Source organism: Pleuronectes platessa, unplaced genomic scaffold (genome assembly GCF_947347685.1).
Source record: "Pleuronectes platessa unplaced genomic scaffold, fPlePla1.1 scaffold_116, whole genome shotgun sequence".
NCBI lineage: Eukaryota > Metazoa > Chordata > Actinopteri > Pleuronectiformes > Pleuronectidae > Pleuronectes > Pleuronectes platessa.
In genome coordinates this window covers 79301-94405 of record NW_026519171.1, presented here as the reverse complement: position 1 = coordinate 94405, position 15105 = coordinate 79301, and the positions used below count along the sequence as shown (strand labels likewise).

The following is a 15105-nucleotide window of genomic DNA, read 5'->3' as shown; positions in this document are numbered from 1 at the left end:
TTTTTTTTTAAATCAAATTAATAAAAAAACTGTGCTTGCACATCCTGTGGGGCGCAAATCCTGCGGCGCACATCCTGCTGCGCACATAAATAAAAATAATATTAAAACATTTTTACAAAAAAAAATATTTAAATCAAATTAATAAAAAAACTGTCCTTGCACATCCTGTGGGGCGTTAATTCTGTGGGGCGCACATCCTGCGGCGCACATCCTGCTGCGCACATAAATAAAAATAATATTAAAACATTTTTACAAAAAAAAATATTTAAATCAAATTAATAAAAAAACTGTGCTTGAACATCCTGTGGGGCGCAAATTCTGTGGGGCGCACATCCTGCGGTGCACATCCTGCTGCGCACATAAATAAAAATAATATTAAAAACAAATTACAATTTTTTTTTTTAAATCAAATTAATAAAAAAACTGTCCTTGCACATCCTGTGTGGCGCAAATTCTGTGGGGCGCACATCCTGCGGCGCACATCCTGCTGCGCACATAAATAAAAATAATATTAAAAACAATTTACAATTATTTTTTTTTAAATCAAATTAATAAAAAAACTGTGCTTGAACATCCTGTGGGGCGCAAATTCTGTGGGGCGCACATCCTGCTGCGCACATCCTGCTGCGATCATAAATAAAAATAATATTAAAACATTTTTACAAAAAAAAATATTTAAATATAACTAATAAAAAACCTTGCTTGCACATCCTGTGGGGCGCAAATTCTGTGGTCCGCACATCCTGCGGCGCACATCCTGCTGCGCACATAAATAAAAATAATATTAAAACATTTTTACAAAAAAAAATATTTAAATCAAATTAATAAAAAAACTGTGCTTGCACATCCTGTGGGGCGCAAATTCTGTGGGGCGCAAATTCTGTGGGGCGCACATCCTGCGGCGCACATCCTGCTGCGCACATAAATAAAAATAATATTAAAACATTTTTACAAAAAAATATATTTAAATCAAATTAATACAAAAACTGTGCTTGCACATCCTGTGGGGCGCAAATTATGTGGGGCGCACATCCTGCTGCGCACATAAATAAAAATAATATTAAAACATTTTTACAGAAAAAAATATTTAAATCAAATTAATAAAAAACTGTGGTTGCACATCCTGTGGGGCGCAAATGATGAGGGGCGCACATTCTGCGGCGCACATCCTGCTGCGCACATAAATAAAAATGATATTAAAACATTTTTACAAAAAAAATATTTAAATCAAATTAATAAAAAAACTGTCCTTGCACATCCTGTGGGGCGCAAATTCTGTGGGGCGCACATCCTGCGGCGCACATCCTGCTGCGCACATAAATAAAAATAATATTAAAAACAAATTACAATTTTTTTTTTTAAATCAAATTAATAAAAAAACTGTCCTTGCACATCCTGTGTGGCGCAAATTCTGTGGGGCGCACATCCTGCGGCGCACATCCTGCTGCGCACATAAATAAAAATAATATTAAAACATTTTTACAAAAAAAAATATTTAAATATAACTAATAAAAAACCTTGCTTGCACATCCTGTGGGGCGCAAATTCTGTGGGGCGCACATCCTGCGGCGCACATCCTGCTGCGCACATAAATAAAAATAATATTAAAACATTTTTACAAAAAAAAATATTTAAATCAAATTAATAAAAAAACTGTGCTTGCACATCCTGTGGGGCGCAAATTCTGTGGGGCGCAAATTCTGTGGGGCGCACATCCTGCGGCGCACATCCTGCTGCGCACATAAATAAAAATAATATTAAAACATTTTTACAAAAAAATATATTTAAATCAAATTAATACAAAAACTGTGCTTGCACATCCTGTGGGGCGCAAATTATGTGGGGCGCACATCATGCGGCGCACATCCTGCTGCGCACATAAATAAAAATAATATTAAAACATTTTTACAGAAAAAAATATTTAAATCAAATTAATAAAAAACTGTGGTTGCACATCCTGTGGGGCGCAAATGATGTGGGGCGCACAGACTGCGGCGCACATCCTGCTGTGCACATAGATAAAAATAATATTAAAACATCTTTACAAAAAAAATATTTAAAACAATTAATAAAAAAACTGTGCTTGCTCATCCTGTGGGGCGCAAATTATGTGGGGCGCACATCATGCGGCGCACATCCATCTGCGCACATTAATAATAATAATATTAAAACATTTTTACAAAAAAAAATAATTAAATCAAATTAATAAAAAAACTGTGCTTGCACATCCTGTAGGGCGCAAATTCTGTGGGGCGCACATACTGAAGCGCACATCCTGCTGCGCACATGAAATAAAAATAATATTAAAATATTTTTACAAAAAAATATATTTAAATCAAATTAATACAAAAACTGTGCTTGCACATCCTGTGGGGCGCAAATTATGTGGGGCGCACATCATGCGGCGCACATCCTGCTGCGCACATAAATAAAAATAATATTAAAAACAAATTACAATTTTTTTTTTAAATCAAATTAATAAAAAAACTGTGCTTGCACATCCTGTGGGGCGCAAATTCTGTGGGCCGCAAATCCTGCGGCGCACATCCTGCTGCGCACATAAATAAAAATAATATTAAAACATTTTTACAAAAAAAAATATTTAAATCAAATTAATAAAAAAACTGTCCTTGCACATCCTGTGGGGCGTTAATTCTGTGGGGCGCACATCCTGCGGCGCACATCCTGCTGCGCACATAAATAAAAATAATATTAAAACATTTTTACAAAAAAAAATATTTAAATCAAATTAATAAAAAAACTGTGCTTGAACATCCTGTGGGGCGCAAATTCTGTGGGGCGCACATCCTGCGGTGCACATCCTGCTGCGCACATAAATAAAAATAATATTAAAAACAAATTACAATTTTTTTTTTTAAATCAAATTAATAAAAAAACTGTCCTTGCACATCCTGTGTGGCGCAAATTCTGTGGGGCGCACATCCTGCGGCGCACATCCTGCTGCGCACATAAATAAAAATAATATTAAAAACAATTTACAATTATTTTTTTTTAAATCAAATTAATAAAAAAACTGTGCTTGAACATCCTGTGGGGCGCAAATTCTGTGGGGCGCACATCCTGCTGCGCACATCCTGCTGCGATCATAAATAAAAATAATATTAAAACATTTTTACAAAAAAAAATATTTAAATATAACTAATAAAAAACCTTGCTTGCACATCCTGTGGGGCGCAAATTCTGTGGTCCGCACATCCTGCGGCGCACATCCTGCTGCGCACATAAATAAAAATAATATTAAAACATTTTTACAAAAAAAAATATTTAAATCAAATTAATAAAAAAACTGTGCTTGCACATCCTGTGGGGCGCAAATTCTGTGGGGCGCAAATTCTGTGGGGCGCACATCCTGCGGCGCACATCCTGCTGCGCACATAAATAAAAATAATATTAAAACATTTTTACAAAAAAATATATTTAAATCAAATTAATACAAAAACTGTGCTTGCACATCCTGTGGGGCGCAAATTATGTGGGGCGCACATCATGCGGCGCACATCCTGCTGCGCACATAAATAAAAATAATATTAAAACATTTTTACAGAAAAAAATATTTAAATCAAATTAATAAAAAACTGTGGTTGCACATCCTGTGGGGCGCAAATGATGAGGGGCGCACATTCTGCGGCGCACATCCTGCTGCGCACATAAATAAAAATGATATTAAAACATTTTTACAAAAAAAATATTTAAATCAAATTAATAAAAAAACTGTCCTTGCACATCCTGTGGGGCGCAAATTCTGTGGGGCGCACATCCTGCGGCGCACATCCTGCTGCGCACATAAATAAAAATAATATTAAAAACAAATTACAATTTTTTTTTTTAAATCAAATTAATAAAAAAACTGTCCTTGCACATCCTGTGTGGCGCAAATTCTGTGGGGCGCACATCCTGCGGCGCACATCCTGCTGCGCACATAAATAAAAATAATATTAAAACATTTTTACAAAAAAAAATATTTAAATCAAATTAATAAAAAGACTGTGCTTGCACATCCTGTGGGGGGCAAATTATGTAGGGCGCACATCCTGCGGCGCACATCCTGCTGCGCACATAAATAAAAATAATATAAAAAACAATTTACAATTATTTTTTTTTAAATCAAATTAATAAAAAAACTGTGCTTGAACATCCTGTGGGGCGCAAATTCTGTGGGGCGCACATCCTGCTGCGCACATCCTGCTGCGATCATAAATAAAAATAATATTAAAACATTTTTACAAAAAAAAATATTTAAATCAAATTAATAAAAAAACTGTGTGTAGCGCTCCCCTTGGTAGTCATGGTGATAAGGGCAGGGCTTTTGGGTTCTTTATCAACTATTTTTAACCCTGATTAACTCAGTTTTAATGTTAGTTTTGAATCTCTCTTTTTTTGTTTTAAAGTACACACATGAACTGTTTTTAACTTACTTATAAATTCACCTTTAACCTGTTTTTCATAAAGATGTTCACCCCTCAGGTCTCTGTGTATTAAAGGTAAGTAAATGAAATACACCACACACGGTTTTAAGAAAATAAGTTCTCAATTATTTACTTATGCAATGATTAATGCAATATAACAATAAAATAAAAATATAAATGTTCTTTTTGTCGTTAAACCTTCACAATAAATTCCCCTTTTTTAAGGTAAAAACTCTGAATTGTCCCTTTTTTCACAGGAAACACAACAAAGGAATTATACCTCTTTTGCAAAAAATGTAATAACTGAAATAACCCTGTTTCTTCTTTTCAGGTAAACACAGTAAATAAAAATATCCTTTGTTCTGTTTTAGTGAAACACTATCACAAATATTCACAGATATCAATAGACTTTTTAACCCAAAAATATCAATGCAGAACCTTCAATTCACTCAAATTCACTGAAGTGCAATATGTGGACCCACACACCTGATAACTAAAGCCGGCACTTATTACTTTACTTCAAATAAACCTGGGTACCCCTTTAGTGCATCGGTGCAGGCCTGGATGTCGCTTGGGATGGGCTGGTGGTTGGAGAAGAGGTGAGTTGAGGAGAAGATCCGTCCGGAGGAAACGAAACCCCGTCACTGCCGATGTCGCGGTGTTCGCTCGTCGTCTGCAGCTCCACGCTCCTTTCCCCACAGTCACTGCTGAATAGGTAGCTTGCTGCTAACTCGTACAGTCACTGTGAGCTAAACTAGCCGCTGTGTTAGCTTCTAGCTTCACGTCGTCCTCACGGTTTGAGTAATCCACTCACACCCACAGGAAAATCACCACTGAGTCCTCTGGAGAGTCCGGGTTGAACGCCTCCACGACTTGGTCACTCAACGTCTGTACAACAGTCTCTTTTCGTTACTGTTCTTCCTCATACTCCGCGTGTCTTCTCTCTGCTCGCTCCGCCCCTTTTCTTTCCGTCCCGAAACAACCTCAGAGGTTAGGTTCCGGCCCATCTCAATTAACCCCATACATGCTGGTACATATTACGTTTACAGATACATTATACTTCAAATAAAACAATAAACACATAATATATACTTTTAACTGTTTTAACACTTCTATAGTATTTTAATGAATTTCAACCTTTTTAATCACACTATTTATATGCTTGGAAGAAATTATATTACTTAATATTTTTAACCGGGTTACACCCTCCCCCTTCTAAATGTCTTTGATGTCCTCATCAAACCATAATGAACTTTTTTATTTAAGTTAACCGTTAACTAGTGGAAAGGGTGCATGACCTTGTTTGAATTAACTCTTGCCAATCTTAATGACAACTCCTCTATGTATAATAGTGAGAGGCTGATCTTTAGCTCTACCAGGCTCATCATAAGTTAACCTGATGACTGGTTTCACTTTTCTTTTTGGACGGTTTTCAGGTTTGCTACTCACTTTTGTCTTAGTGACTGTCTCTGGGTGCTTATCGTGGCAAGGGTTATCAGACTCTGGATCACTTTCTTCTTCAGAATCTTGATCTCCCTCCTCTTCTCTCACACTGTAGTTTTCCTCCTCCACACTTTCTTCCTCTGACAAGCTGTCCTCAGCAGGATTTCCATCTGACTGTTGAGAAGAATCAGCATCATTTTGGATGAGGTTTGACTGTCCAGCAGTTTCTCTTTCTTTTCCCAGGATTTCTTTCAGGTAGGTACTGTAGGATTTTTCAGGTCCATAATACTCCACATCTGAAGAGGAATCCATGCTCTCTTGCATCTCTTGAAGAACTTCCTGTATTCCAGGTAAGACTTTCTTCGATTTCTTTTGTGCCTCAGCTCTTGTTCTTGCTTTTGTTTTGGCTGGTGACTTGTTCTCAACATCCACTGTCGGCATTCTTACCAACTGTCCAATTGGAAGGAGATGATCACGATGGAGAGTTTTGACTCCTCCTCCTCCATCTTCCGGTTTCACTTTGTACACTGGAAGGTTGGGCATCTTTCCTATAACCACGTAAGGGATAGAACTCCAACGACTCTCTAGTTTATGTTTTCCTTTCAGTCCCAAGTTCCTCAGTAACACTCTGTCACCGATATCCAGGGTTTGAAATACAACTCTTTTGTCATAGGATCTTTTGTTCCTCTGATGTGTCTTGTAGGCTGTGTCGGAAGCAAGCTTGTAGGCCCTGTGCAAGTCGTCTTTCAGCTTGGCTACATAGCGAGAATGGCAACCATCAGCTTCGCCATCAGGAGAGGTTCCAAAGCACAAGTCTATGGGAAGTCTTGCTTCTCGGCCAAACATCAAGAAATAGGGTGAATACCCCGTAGCATCACATTTGGTACTGTTGTAGGCGTGAACCAGGTAGCCAACATGTTTGCTCCACTGTTTTTTCTTCTCACACCCCAGGGTTCCCAGCATGGACAGAAGAGTTCTGTTGAATCTCTCGGGCTGCGGATCTCCTTGCGGGTGATAAGGAGTAGTCCGTGATTTCCGGATCCCCATCATCTGCAGAAGCTCTTTGATCAGCTGGCTTTCAAAGTCTCTCCCTTGATCTGAGTGGATTCTTGTTGGCAGACCATAATGCAGGAAGTACTTGTCCACCAGGATCTTCGCCACAGTTTGCGCCTTCTGATTTCGGGAAGGGAACGCCTGAGCGTAACGGGTGAAATGATCCGTGACCACTAAAACATTTCCGATGCCTGCAGAATCTGGTTCCATTGAAAGAAAATCAATGCACACGAGGTCCATTGGTCCACTGCTCGAAATGTGATGCAAAGGTGCTGCCCTATGACAAGGGGTCTTCCGTGTGACACACGCTCCACAGTTCTTTATATACTGTTCAACATCACATGCAAGCTTCGGCCAAAAGAATCGGCTCCTCAACAAGTCTGTAGTTCTTTCAATACCAAGGTGTCCTAGATCATCGTGCGTGGCTTTCAACACCAGTTCTCTGAACCCGCTTGGTAGGACAAGTTGAGTCTGTTCTTTTCCGGAGGGCCGCTTGCTTAAGCGATGGAGTAGCCCGTCCTTCATCATTAGCTTCCCCATCTCTTTTTTAAGACGAAAGCTCTCTGGGCTAGATCCATTTTCTTCCGGCCATTTTCCATTTTTAACAGCTTGGATAGCAAGTCGGATGGCTGTATCATCCTCTTGAGCTTCTATCAGCTCCTGATTAGACATCTGTCCCAAGGATTTCAACTCCAGGTGAATCGGGAATGCAAAGACATCAGGCACGCATTCAGGAGAAACTCCCAACTGATCTACGTACCTCGGTGGACTGCCCGCAGTACCAGGGATGCAGATTCGTTTGCAGATGGATCTCACACCAGACTGTGGTATGGTTGTCCATTCCTCGGAACTCTCATCAGACATGTTCCTCGAGAGCAGGTCTGCGTCTATGTTTTGTCTGCCTGGTCGGTACTGGACATCGAAATCGTAGGTAGATAAGGCCGAGAGCCATCTGTGCCCCACAGCGCTGAGCTTGGCGGTCGACAGCACGTACGTGAGCGGGTTGTTGTCCGTACGTACGGTGAATCTGACCCCGTACAAATAATCATGGAATTTATCCACAACCGCCCACTTAAGGGCCAGGAACTCCAGCTGGTGAACGGGGTAGTTCCTCTCAGATGTCTTCAGCTTCCTACTGGCGAAGGCAACGGGCCTCAGACCCTCACTGTGCTCCTGATATAGGACGGCGCCAAGCCCTTTCAAGCTGGCGTCTACATGCAGGACGTATGGCTTGTTGGGATCCGCGAAGGCCAAAACAGGTGCATGGGTAAGGCAGTGGATAATCTTGTGGAAAGCTTCAGTGCAGGACAGGTCCCATCGCTCACCAAAAGGCTCGGACTCTTTGCGGTAAGTCTTTGTGTTGTCTTTCTCCGGTTTCTTGCCCCTCTGGGTTGGAGCGTAGCCTTTTGTGAGCTCAGACAAAGGCCTGACGATGGCTGCATAATTGGCGATGAAACGGCGGTAATATCCGCAAAATCCCAAGAAGGATTGAAGAGTCTTCAGGTGCGTAGGCTGTGGCCAAGTGGTAACTGCCTCTATCTTGGATGAGTCAGGCGATACTCCATCTGCCGACACGATATGTCCAAGGTACTTTACCTTTGGGAGGCAGAACTGACATTTGTCGACCGAGATTTTTAATCCAACCTCTGCCAGACAATCAAGAACTTTAAGAAGTCTCTCTTCATGCTCTTCTAAAGTTCGGCCAAATACAATCAGGTCATCGAGGTAGACAAGGACTTCCAGCAGATTCATGTCACCCACAGCCTTCTCCATTAATCTCTGGAAGGTGGCTGGGGCTCCAGTTATCCCCTGCGGCATCCTCTCGAACTGGAAGAACCCCAGCGGACAGATGAATGCCGTCTTTTCCTTATCTTCCTCAGCCATAGCAATTTGGTAATAACCGCTCCGCAGATCAAGAACGGAGAACCACTTGCTTCCGGTCATCGAATCCAACACATCATCGATACAGGGTGTTGTGTACTGATCGGGGATTGTTCGGCTGTTCAACAATCGGTAGTCAATACACATTCTCACAGCTCCAGTCTTTTTGCGAACAATCACAATTGGGGATGCATAAGGACTACGAGACTCTTTGATGATCCCCGCACGCAACAGTTCCTGAATGTGCTTTCTCACGTCTTCCAGGTCAGCTGGGGCCAGGCGACGAGAGCGCTCTCTGAAAGGCCGTGGATCTGACATCCGGATCGTGTGCTCTACTTCCTTCGCCAATCCGACATCCCATTCGTGAAGCGAGAACACCTGAGACCTTGTGGATAGCTTCTGACGGAGTCTCTGTTTCCACTCCTCAGAGACAGGTGAGTCTCCAAAGTTGATCAGATTCGGGTCAAACTCGTTGTCAGCTGTCTTGGACGGAGAAAGGTGAGTAGCTGCATCTGTCAGATACATATGCCCGATAACTGTTCCCACTGGTATGACTGTCTCTGTCATGGACTCATTTTGGACCAAGATTCTGAAATGGCTGACGTTCACGTCTTTGCTGAGCACCACCATTGGCTGAAGTAGCACACCAGCAGGGAGTGGCGTTAGGGGAGACGAGTCCACCATCAGGATCTGTTTGTCGACTTGGTGTTTGTACTCGACTTTACAGACTGCACTGCAGTCACCACCAGGGGGCAGAGTCAGTGGGCCAGGGCCTTGCCATAACACACAGCCGATATCATCATCCTCTTCCAGGGCTGTGGTTGTGTTGTCTCTGTAACACTGTATCCCCAGTGTCTGTGTGATGTCGATGCCGTTGTCTTTACTTTGCTGCACAAGACGTCGAATGTGACTGGCATTGGTCCCCACAATGACCGGAGTCTGGTCTGCAGTTCTGGGCTGGGGGCAGATAAGAGCAAGGATGGTCACTGTCTGGTCGGCACCTGCTACCTTTGCTGGATATTCAACGTCGACCACTACGTACCCACGGTAGGGATAACTGCCCTCGGATTCACTTAATCCCCACAGAGCTAAACCAGACACAGGGCGTATGGGAACATCAGACAGGTAGGTTTGGTACCAAGACTCGAAGATAATGGTAACCTGTGACCCACTGTCAAACAAGGCGTCACAGCAGTGTCCATTTACTTTCACAGGTACGATGCTGGGTGGACCAACCAAGCCTTCAGGGATGCCAGCCGGCTCCGATGCGGTAACTGCACTTTTCTTGACCCCACAGTTTACTTCACTGGCGGTGGAACCACCAGACTGCTGTTTGTCTTTTGTCATCTTTAAAGCATGAATTAGCTTTCTGATAACCTTGGCTTGATTTTCAGGGTTGTGACACTTGGTGGCAAAATGTCCGCTCTCACCACACCTATAGCAGAAATTCTCCTCTGACTTTTTCGGTGTTCCTTTGGGTGAGTTGGAGAATTGTTTTGAAGCCTCCATGGTCGAAACTGCAGCGTCCTGTTCAGACATCGTGTTGCTAGTTTTCTGCTTTAGTCTTTTCAGTTGTTTTTTCAATGCAGCCAGCTCGGCGTCCTGTCGGTTCTCGGGGCCAGGCGGTGAATGGATGGGTGTAGCCTCCCTGTAATCCTCTTTGACTGGAGTGGATTGGGTCACCACTGTTGCAACCATTGATTTCAGTTCTTTTATTTCCGCCTTTAAACTCTGGATCTCTGCTTGCCTTGTATCCACTTTTTGATTAACATGCACTTGGTGTACTGAGGCGCTGAGCTTCTTTCTAGAAGTTTCATACTCTTCCTCAGCACGAATCTCAGTCAAAAGCTGTAGAAAGCTTGGGGGTACAGCCTTTCTTTCTCTCAAGCGCAGCTGGATCAGCATCAGGTCTGAATCGATAGCACCTCTTAGCAGTTGCTCCAGTCGGGCTCGGTCCATGCAGCTCGCAGGAAGACCACCTCGTTGAATCACTTTGGCTAGAGACCTCTCTAAGCGTCGAAGGAAATCTGACAGTTTCTCTCCTTTTTGCTGTTGCATTAATCTGAAAGCAAAGTAGAGATCATCACCGGACTCAGCACTTCCAAAAGCACTTTCAAGAGCTTCCAGGTACTCTTTTGGGCTGGCGTCAGAATGTGTGTGTCGCACTGCTTTCACAATTTCTAGTGCATGTCCCTTTAAACTTCCAATAATTCTGCGTCTTTTTTCTCTGTCAGAGCATTCAGTCTCCTCCACCATGAGCCATGCCTGCTCTAGCCAATGGTCAAATGGTTCCTCACCTGGCAGCGTTGGTAGGGCTCCCGAGAACATGCGTAGTCGACCATAACTCCCTCCATCAGCTGGCTTAGTTGTCTTGTCCAACAAATCTCCAACAGCGCGAAGGATAGATTCAGTGGAGTTAGTGGGCGGGGGTGTACTGGGGAATAATGATTGGAGGTCCTCCATTGTTTTACCTTCAGCCTGCAGCAACCCTTTCAGTTTACTGTTAAACTCTTCGGCAGCTGCCTGAGCCTTTCCTATGATGATAACAGGCCACGCCTCTCCACCATCATCTGGTTTAACCTCAGGAGGAACACTCTCTTCATTCACAGTCTCTTTACTCTCACACAAAACCATCCGTTGGTTTAGTCTTGCACTGAAGTTTCTCCCACGGACACGCACTCGTCCAAAAGACTTGATAGTTTCCAGTGTTGCTTCAACTGCACTGATCTCTACTTCTTCTGGGACGATGGTCATAATCGCATGTGTCTCATCCAAACCCTCACCACGGCACCAGCGTTTTAACTCTGACACTAGTTCTGTTCTTTCCATGTTAATGCTGTTTGTAAGTTAGGTTAGCACTTTAATTAGTTACTTTGCCTTTAACGCTTTAACTTTTTTCTTTTTAATGAGAAATCCAAAATATTCCCAGCGGTGCCTCCATTTTATGTAGCGCTCCCCTTGGTAGTCATGGTGATAAGGGCAGGGCTTTTGGGTTCTTTATCAACTATTTTTAACCCTGATTAACTCAGTTTTAATGTTAGTTTTGAATCTCTCTTTTTTTGTTTTAAAGTACACACATGAACTGTTTTTAACTTACTTATAAATTCACCTTTAACCTGTTTTTCATAAAGATGTTCACCCCTCAGGTCTCTGTGTATTAAAGGTAAGTAAATGAAATACACCACACACGGTTTTAAGAAAATAAGTTCTCAATTATTTACTTATGCAATGATTAATGCAATATAACAATAAAATAAAAATATAAATGTTCTTTTTGTCGTTAAACCTTCACAATAAATTCCCCTTTTTTAAGGTAAAAACTCTGAATTGTCCCTTTTTTCACAGGAAACACAACAAAGGAATTATACCTCTTTTGCAAAAAATGTAATAACTGAAATAACCCTGTTTCTTCTTTTCAGGTAAACACAGTAAATAAAAATATCCTTTGTTCTGTTTTAGTGAAACACTATCACAAATATTCACAGATATCAATAGACTTTTTAACCCAAAAATATCAATGCAGAACCTTCAATTCACTCAAATTCACTGAAGTGCAATATGTGGACCCACACACCTGATAACTAAAGCCGGCACTTATTACTTTACTTCAAATAAACCTGGGTACCCCTTTAGTGCATCGGTGCAGGCCTGGATGTCGCTTGGGATGGGCTGGTGGTTGGAGAAGAGGTGAGTTGAGGAGAAGATCCGTCCGGAGGAAACGAAACCCCGTCACTGCCGATGTCGCGGTGTTCGCTCGTCGTCTGCAGCTCCACGCTCCTTTCCCCACAGTCACTGCTGAATAGGTAGCTTGCTGCTAACTCGTACAGTCACTGTGAGCTAAACTAGCCGCTGTGTTAGCTTCTAGCTTCACGTCGTCCTCACGGTTTGAGTAATCCACTCACACCCACAGGAAAATCACCACTGAGTCCTCTGGAGAGTCCGGGTTGAACGCCTCCACGACTTGGTCACTCAACGTCTGTACAACAGTCTCTTTTCGTTACTGTTCTTCCTCATACTCCGCGTGTCTTCTCTCTGCTCGCTCCGCCCCTTTTCTTTCCGTCCCGAAACAACCTCAGAGGTTAGGTTCCGGCCCATCTCAATTAACCCCATACATGCTGGTACATATTACGTTTACAGATACATTATACTTCAAATAAAACAATAAACACATAATATATACTTTTAACTGTTTTAACACTTCTATAGTATTTTAATGAATTTCAACCTTTTTAATCACACTATTTATATGCTTGGAAGAAATTATATTACTTAATATTTTTAACCGGGTTACATGTGCTTGCACATCCTGTGGGGCGCAAATTCTGTGGGGCGCACATCCTGCGGCGCACATCCTGCTGCGCATATAAATAAAAATAATGTTAAAACATTTTTACAAAAAAACATATTTAAATCAAATTAATAAAAAAACTGTGCTTGCACATCCTGTGGGGCGCAAATTCTGTGGGGCGCACATCCTGCGGCACACATCCTGCTGCGCACATAAATAAAAATAATATTAAAACATTTTTACATTTTTTTTTTTAAATCAAATTAATAAAAAAACTGTGCTTGCTCATCCTGTGGGGCGCAAATTATGTGGGGCGCACATCCTGCTGCGCACATAAATAAAAATAATATTAAAACATTTTTACAAAAAAAAATATTTAAATATAACTAATAAAAAACCTTGCTTGCACATCCTGTGGGGCGCAAATTCTGTGGGGCGCACATCCTGCGGCGCACATCCTGCTGCGCACATAAATAAAAATAATATTAAAACATTTTTACAAAAAAAAATATTTAAATCAAATTAATAAAAAAACTGTGCTTGCACATCCTGTGGGGCGCAAATTCTGTGGGGCGCAAATTCTGTGGGGCGCAAATTCTGTGGGGCGCACATCCTGCGGCGCACATCCTGCTGCGCACATAAATAAAAATAATATTAAAACATTTTTACAAAAAAAAATATTTAAATCAAATTAATAAAAAAACTGTGCTTGCACATCCTGTGGGGCGCAAATTCTGTGGGGCGCAAATTCTGTGGGGCGCAAATTCTGTGGGGCGCACATCCTGCGGCGCACATCCTGCTGCGCACATAAATAAAAATAATATTAAAACATTTTTACAAAAAAATATATTTAAATCAAATTAATACAAAAACTGTGCTTGCACATCCTGTGGGGCGCAAATTATGTGGGGCGCACATCATGCGGCGCACATCCTGCTGCGCACATAAATAAAAATAATATTAAAACATTTTTACAGAAAAAAATATTTAAATCAAATTAATAAAAAACTGTGGTTGCACATCCTGTGGGGCGCAAATGATGTGGGGCGCACAGACTGCGGCGCACATCCTGCTGCGCACATAGATAAAAATAATATTAAAACATCTTTACAAAAAAAATATTTAAAACAATTAATAAAAAAACTGTGCTTGCTCATCCTGTGGGGCGCAAATTATGTGGGGCGCACATCATGCGGCGCACATCCATCTGCGCACATTAATAATAATAATATTAAAACATTTTTACAAAAAAAAATAATTAAATCAAATTAATAAAAAAACTGTGCTTGCACATCCTGTAGGGCGCAAATTCTGTGGGGCGCACATACTGAAGCGCACATCCTGCTGCGCACATGAAATAAAAATAATATTAAAATATTTTTACAAAAAAATATATTTAAATCAAATTAATACAAAAACTGTGCTTGCACATCCTGTGGGGCGCAAATTATGTGGGGCGCACATCATGCGGCGCACATCCTGCTGCGCACATAAATAAAAATAATATTAAAAACAAATTACAATTTTTTTTTTAAATCAAATTAATAAAAAAACTGTGCTTGCACATCCTGTGGGGCGCAAATTCTGTGGGCCGCAAATCCTGCGGCGCACATCCTGCTGCGCACATAAAATAAAAATAATATTAAAATATTTTTACAAAAAAATATATTTAAATCAAATTAATACAAAAACTGTGCTTGCACATCCTGTGGGGCGCAAATTATGTGGGGCGCACATCATGCGGCGCACATCCTGCTGCGCACATAAATAAAAATAATATTAAAACATTTTTACAAAAAAATATATTTAAATCAAATTAATACAAAAACTGTGCTTGCACATCCTGTGGGGCGCAAATTATGTGGGGCGCACATCATGCGGCGCACATCCTGCTGCGCACATAAATAAAAATAATATTAAAACATTTTTACAGAAAAAAATATTTAAATCAAATTAATAAAAAACTGTGGTTGCACATCCTGTGGGGCGCAAATTATGTGGGGCGCACAGACT

The 15105-nt window shown here is 41.1% G+C and overlaps 1 protein-coding gene across 1 annotated transcript; it reads right to left on the bottom strand.

Moving 5' to 3' along the window:
* Nucleotides 1-4530: 4530 nt before the first annotated feature.
* LOC128436463 (uncharacterized) lies at nucleotides 4531-13090 on the bottom strand. The gene has a single exon (XM_053418192.1). It carries the CDS (start codon nucleotides 11631-11633, stop codon nucleotides 5736-5738), a length of 5898 nt encoding a protein of 1965 aa, XP_053274167.1. The 5' UTR covers nucleotides 11634-13090; the 3' UTR covers nucleotides 4531-5735.
* Between the last annotated feature and the right edge of the window lie 2015 nt (nucleotides 13091-15105).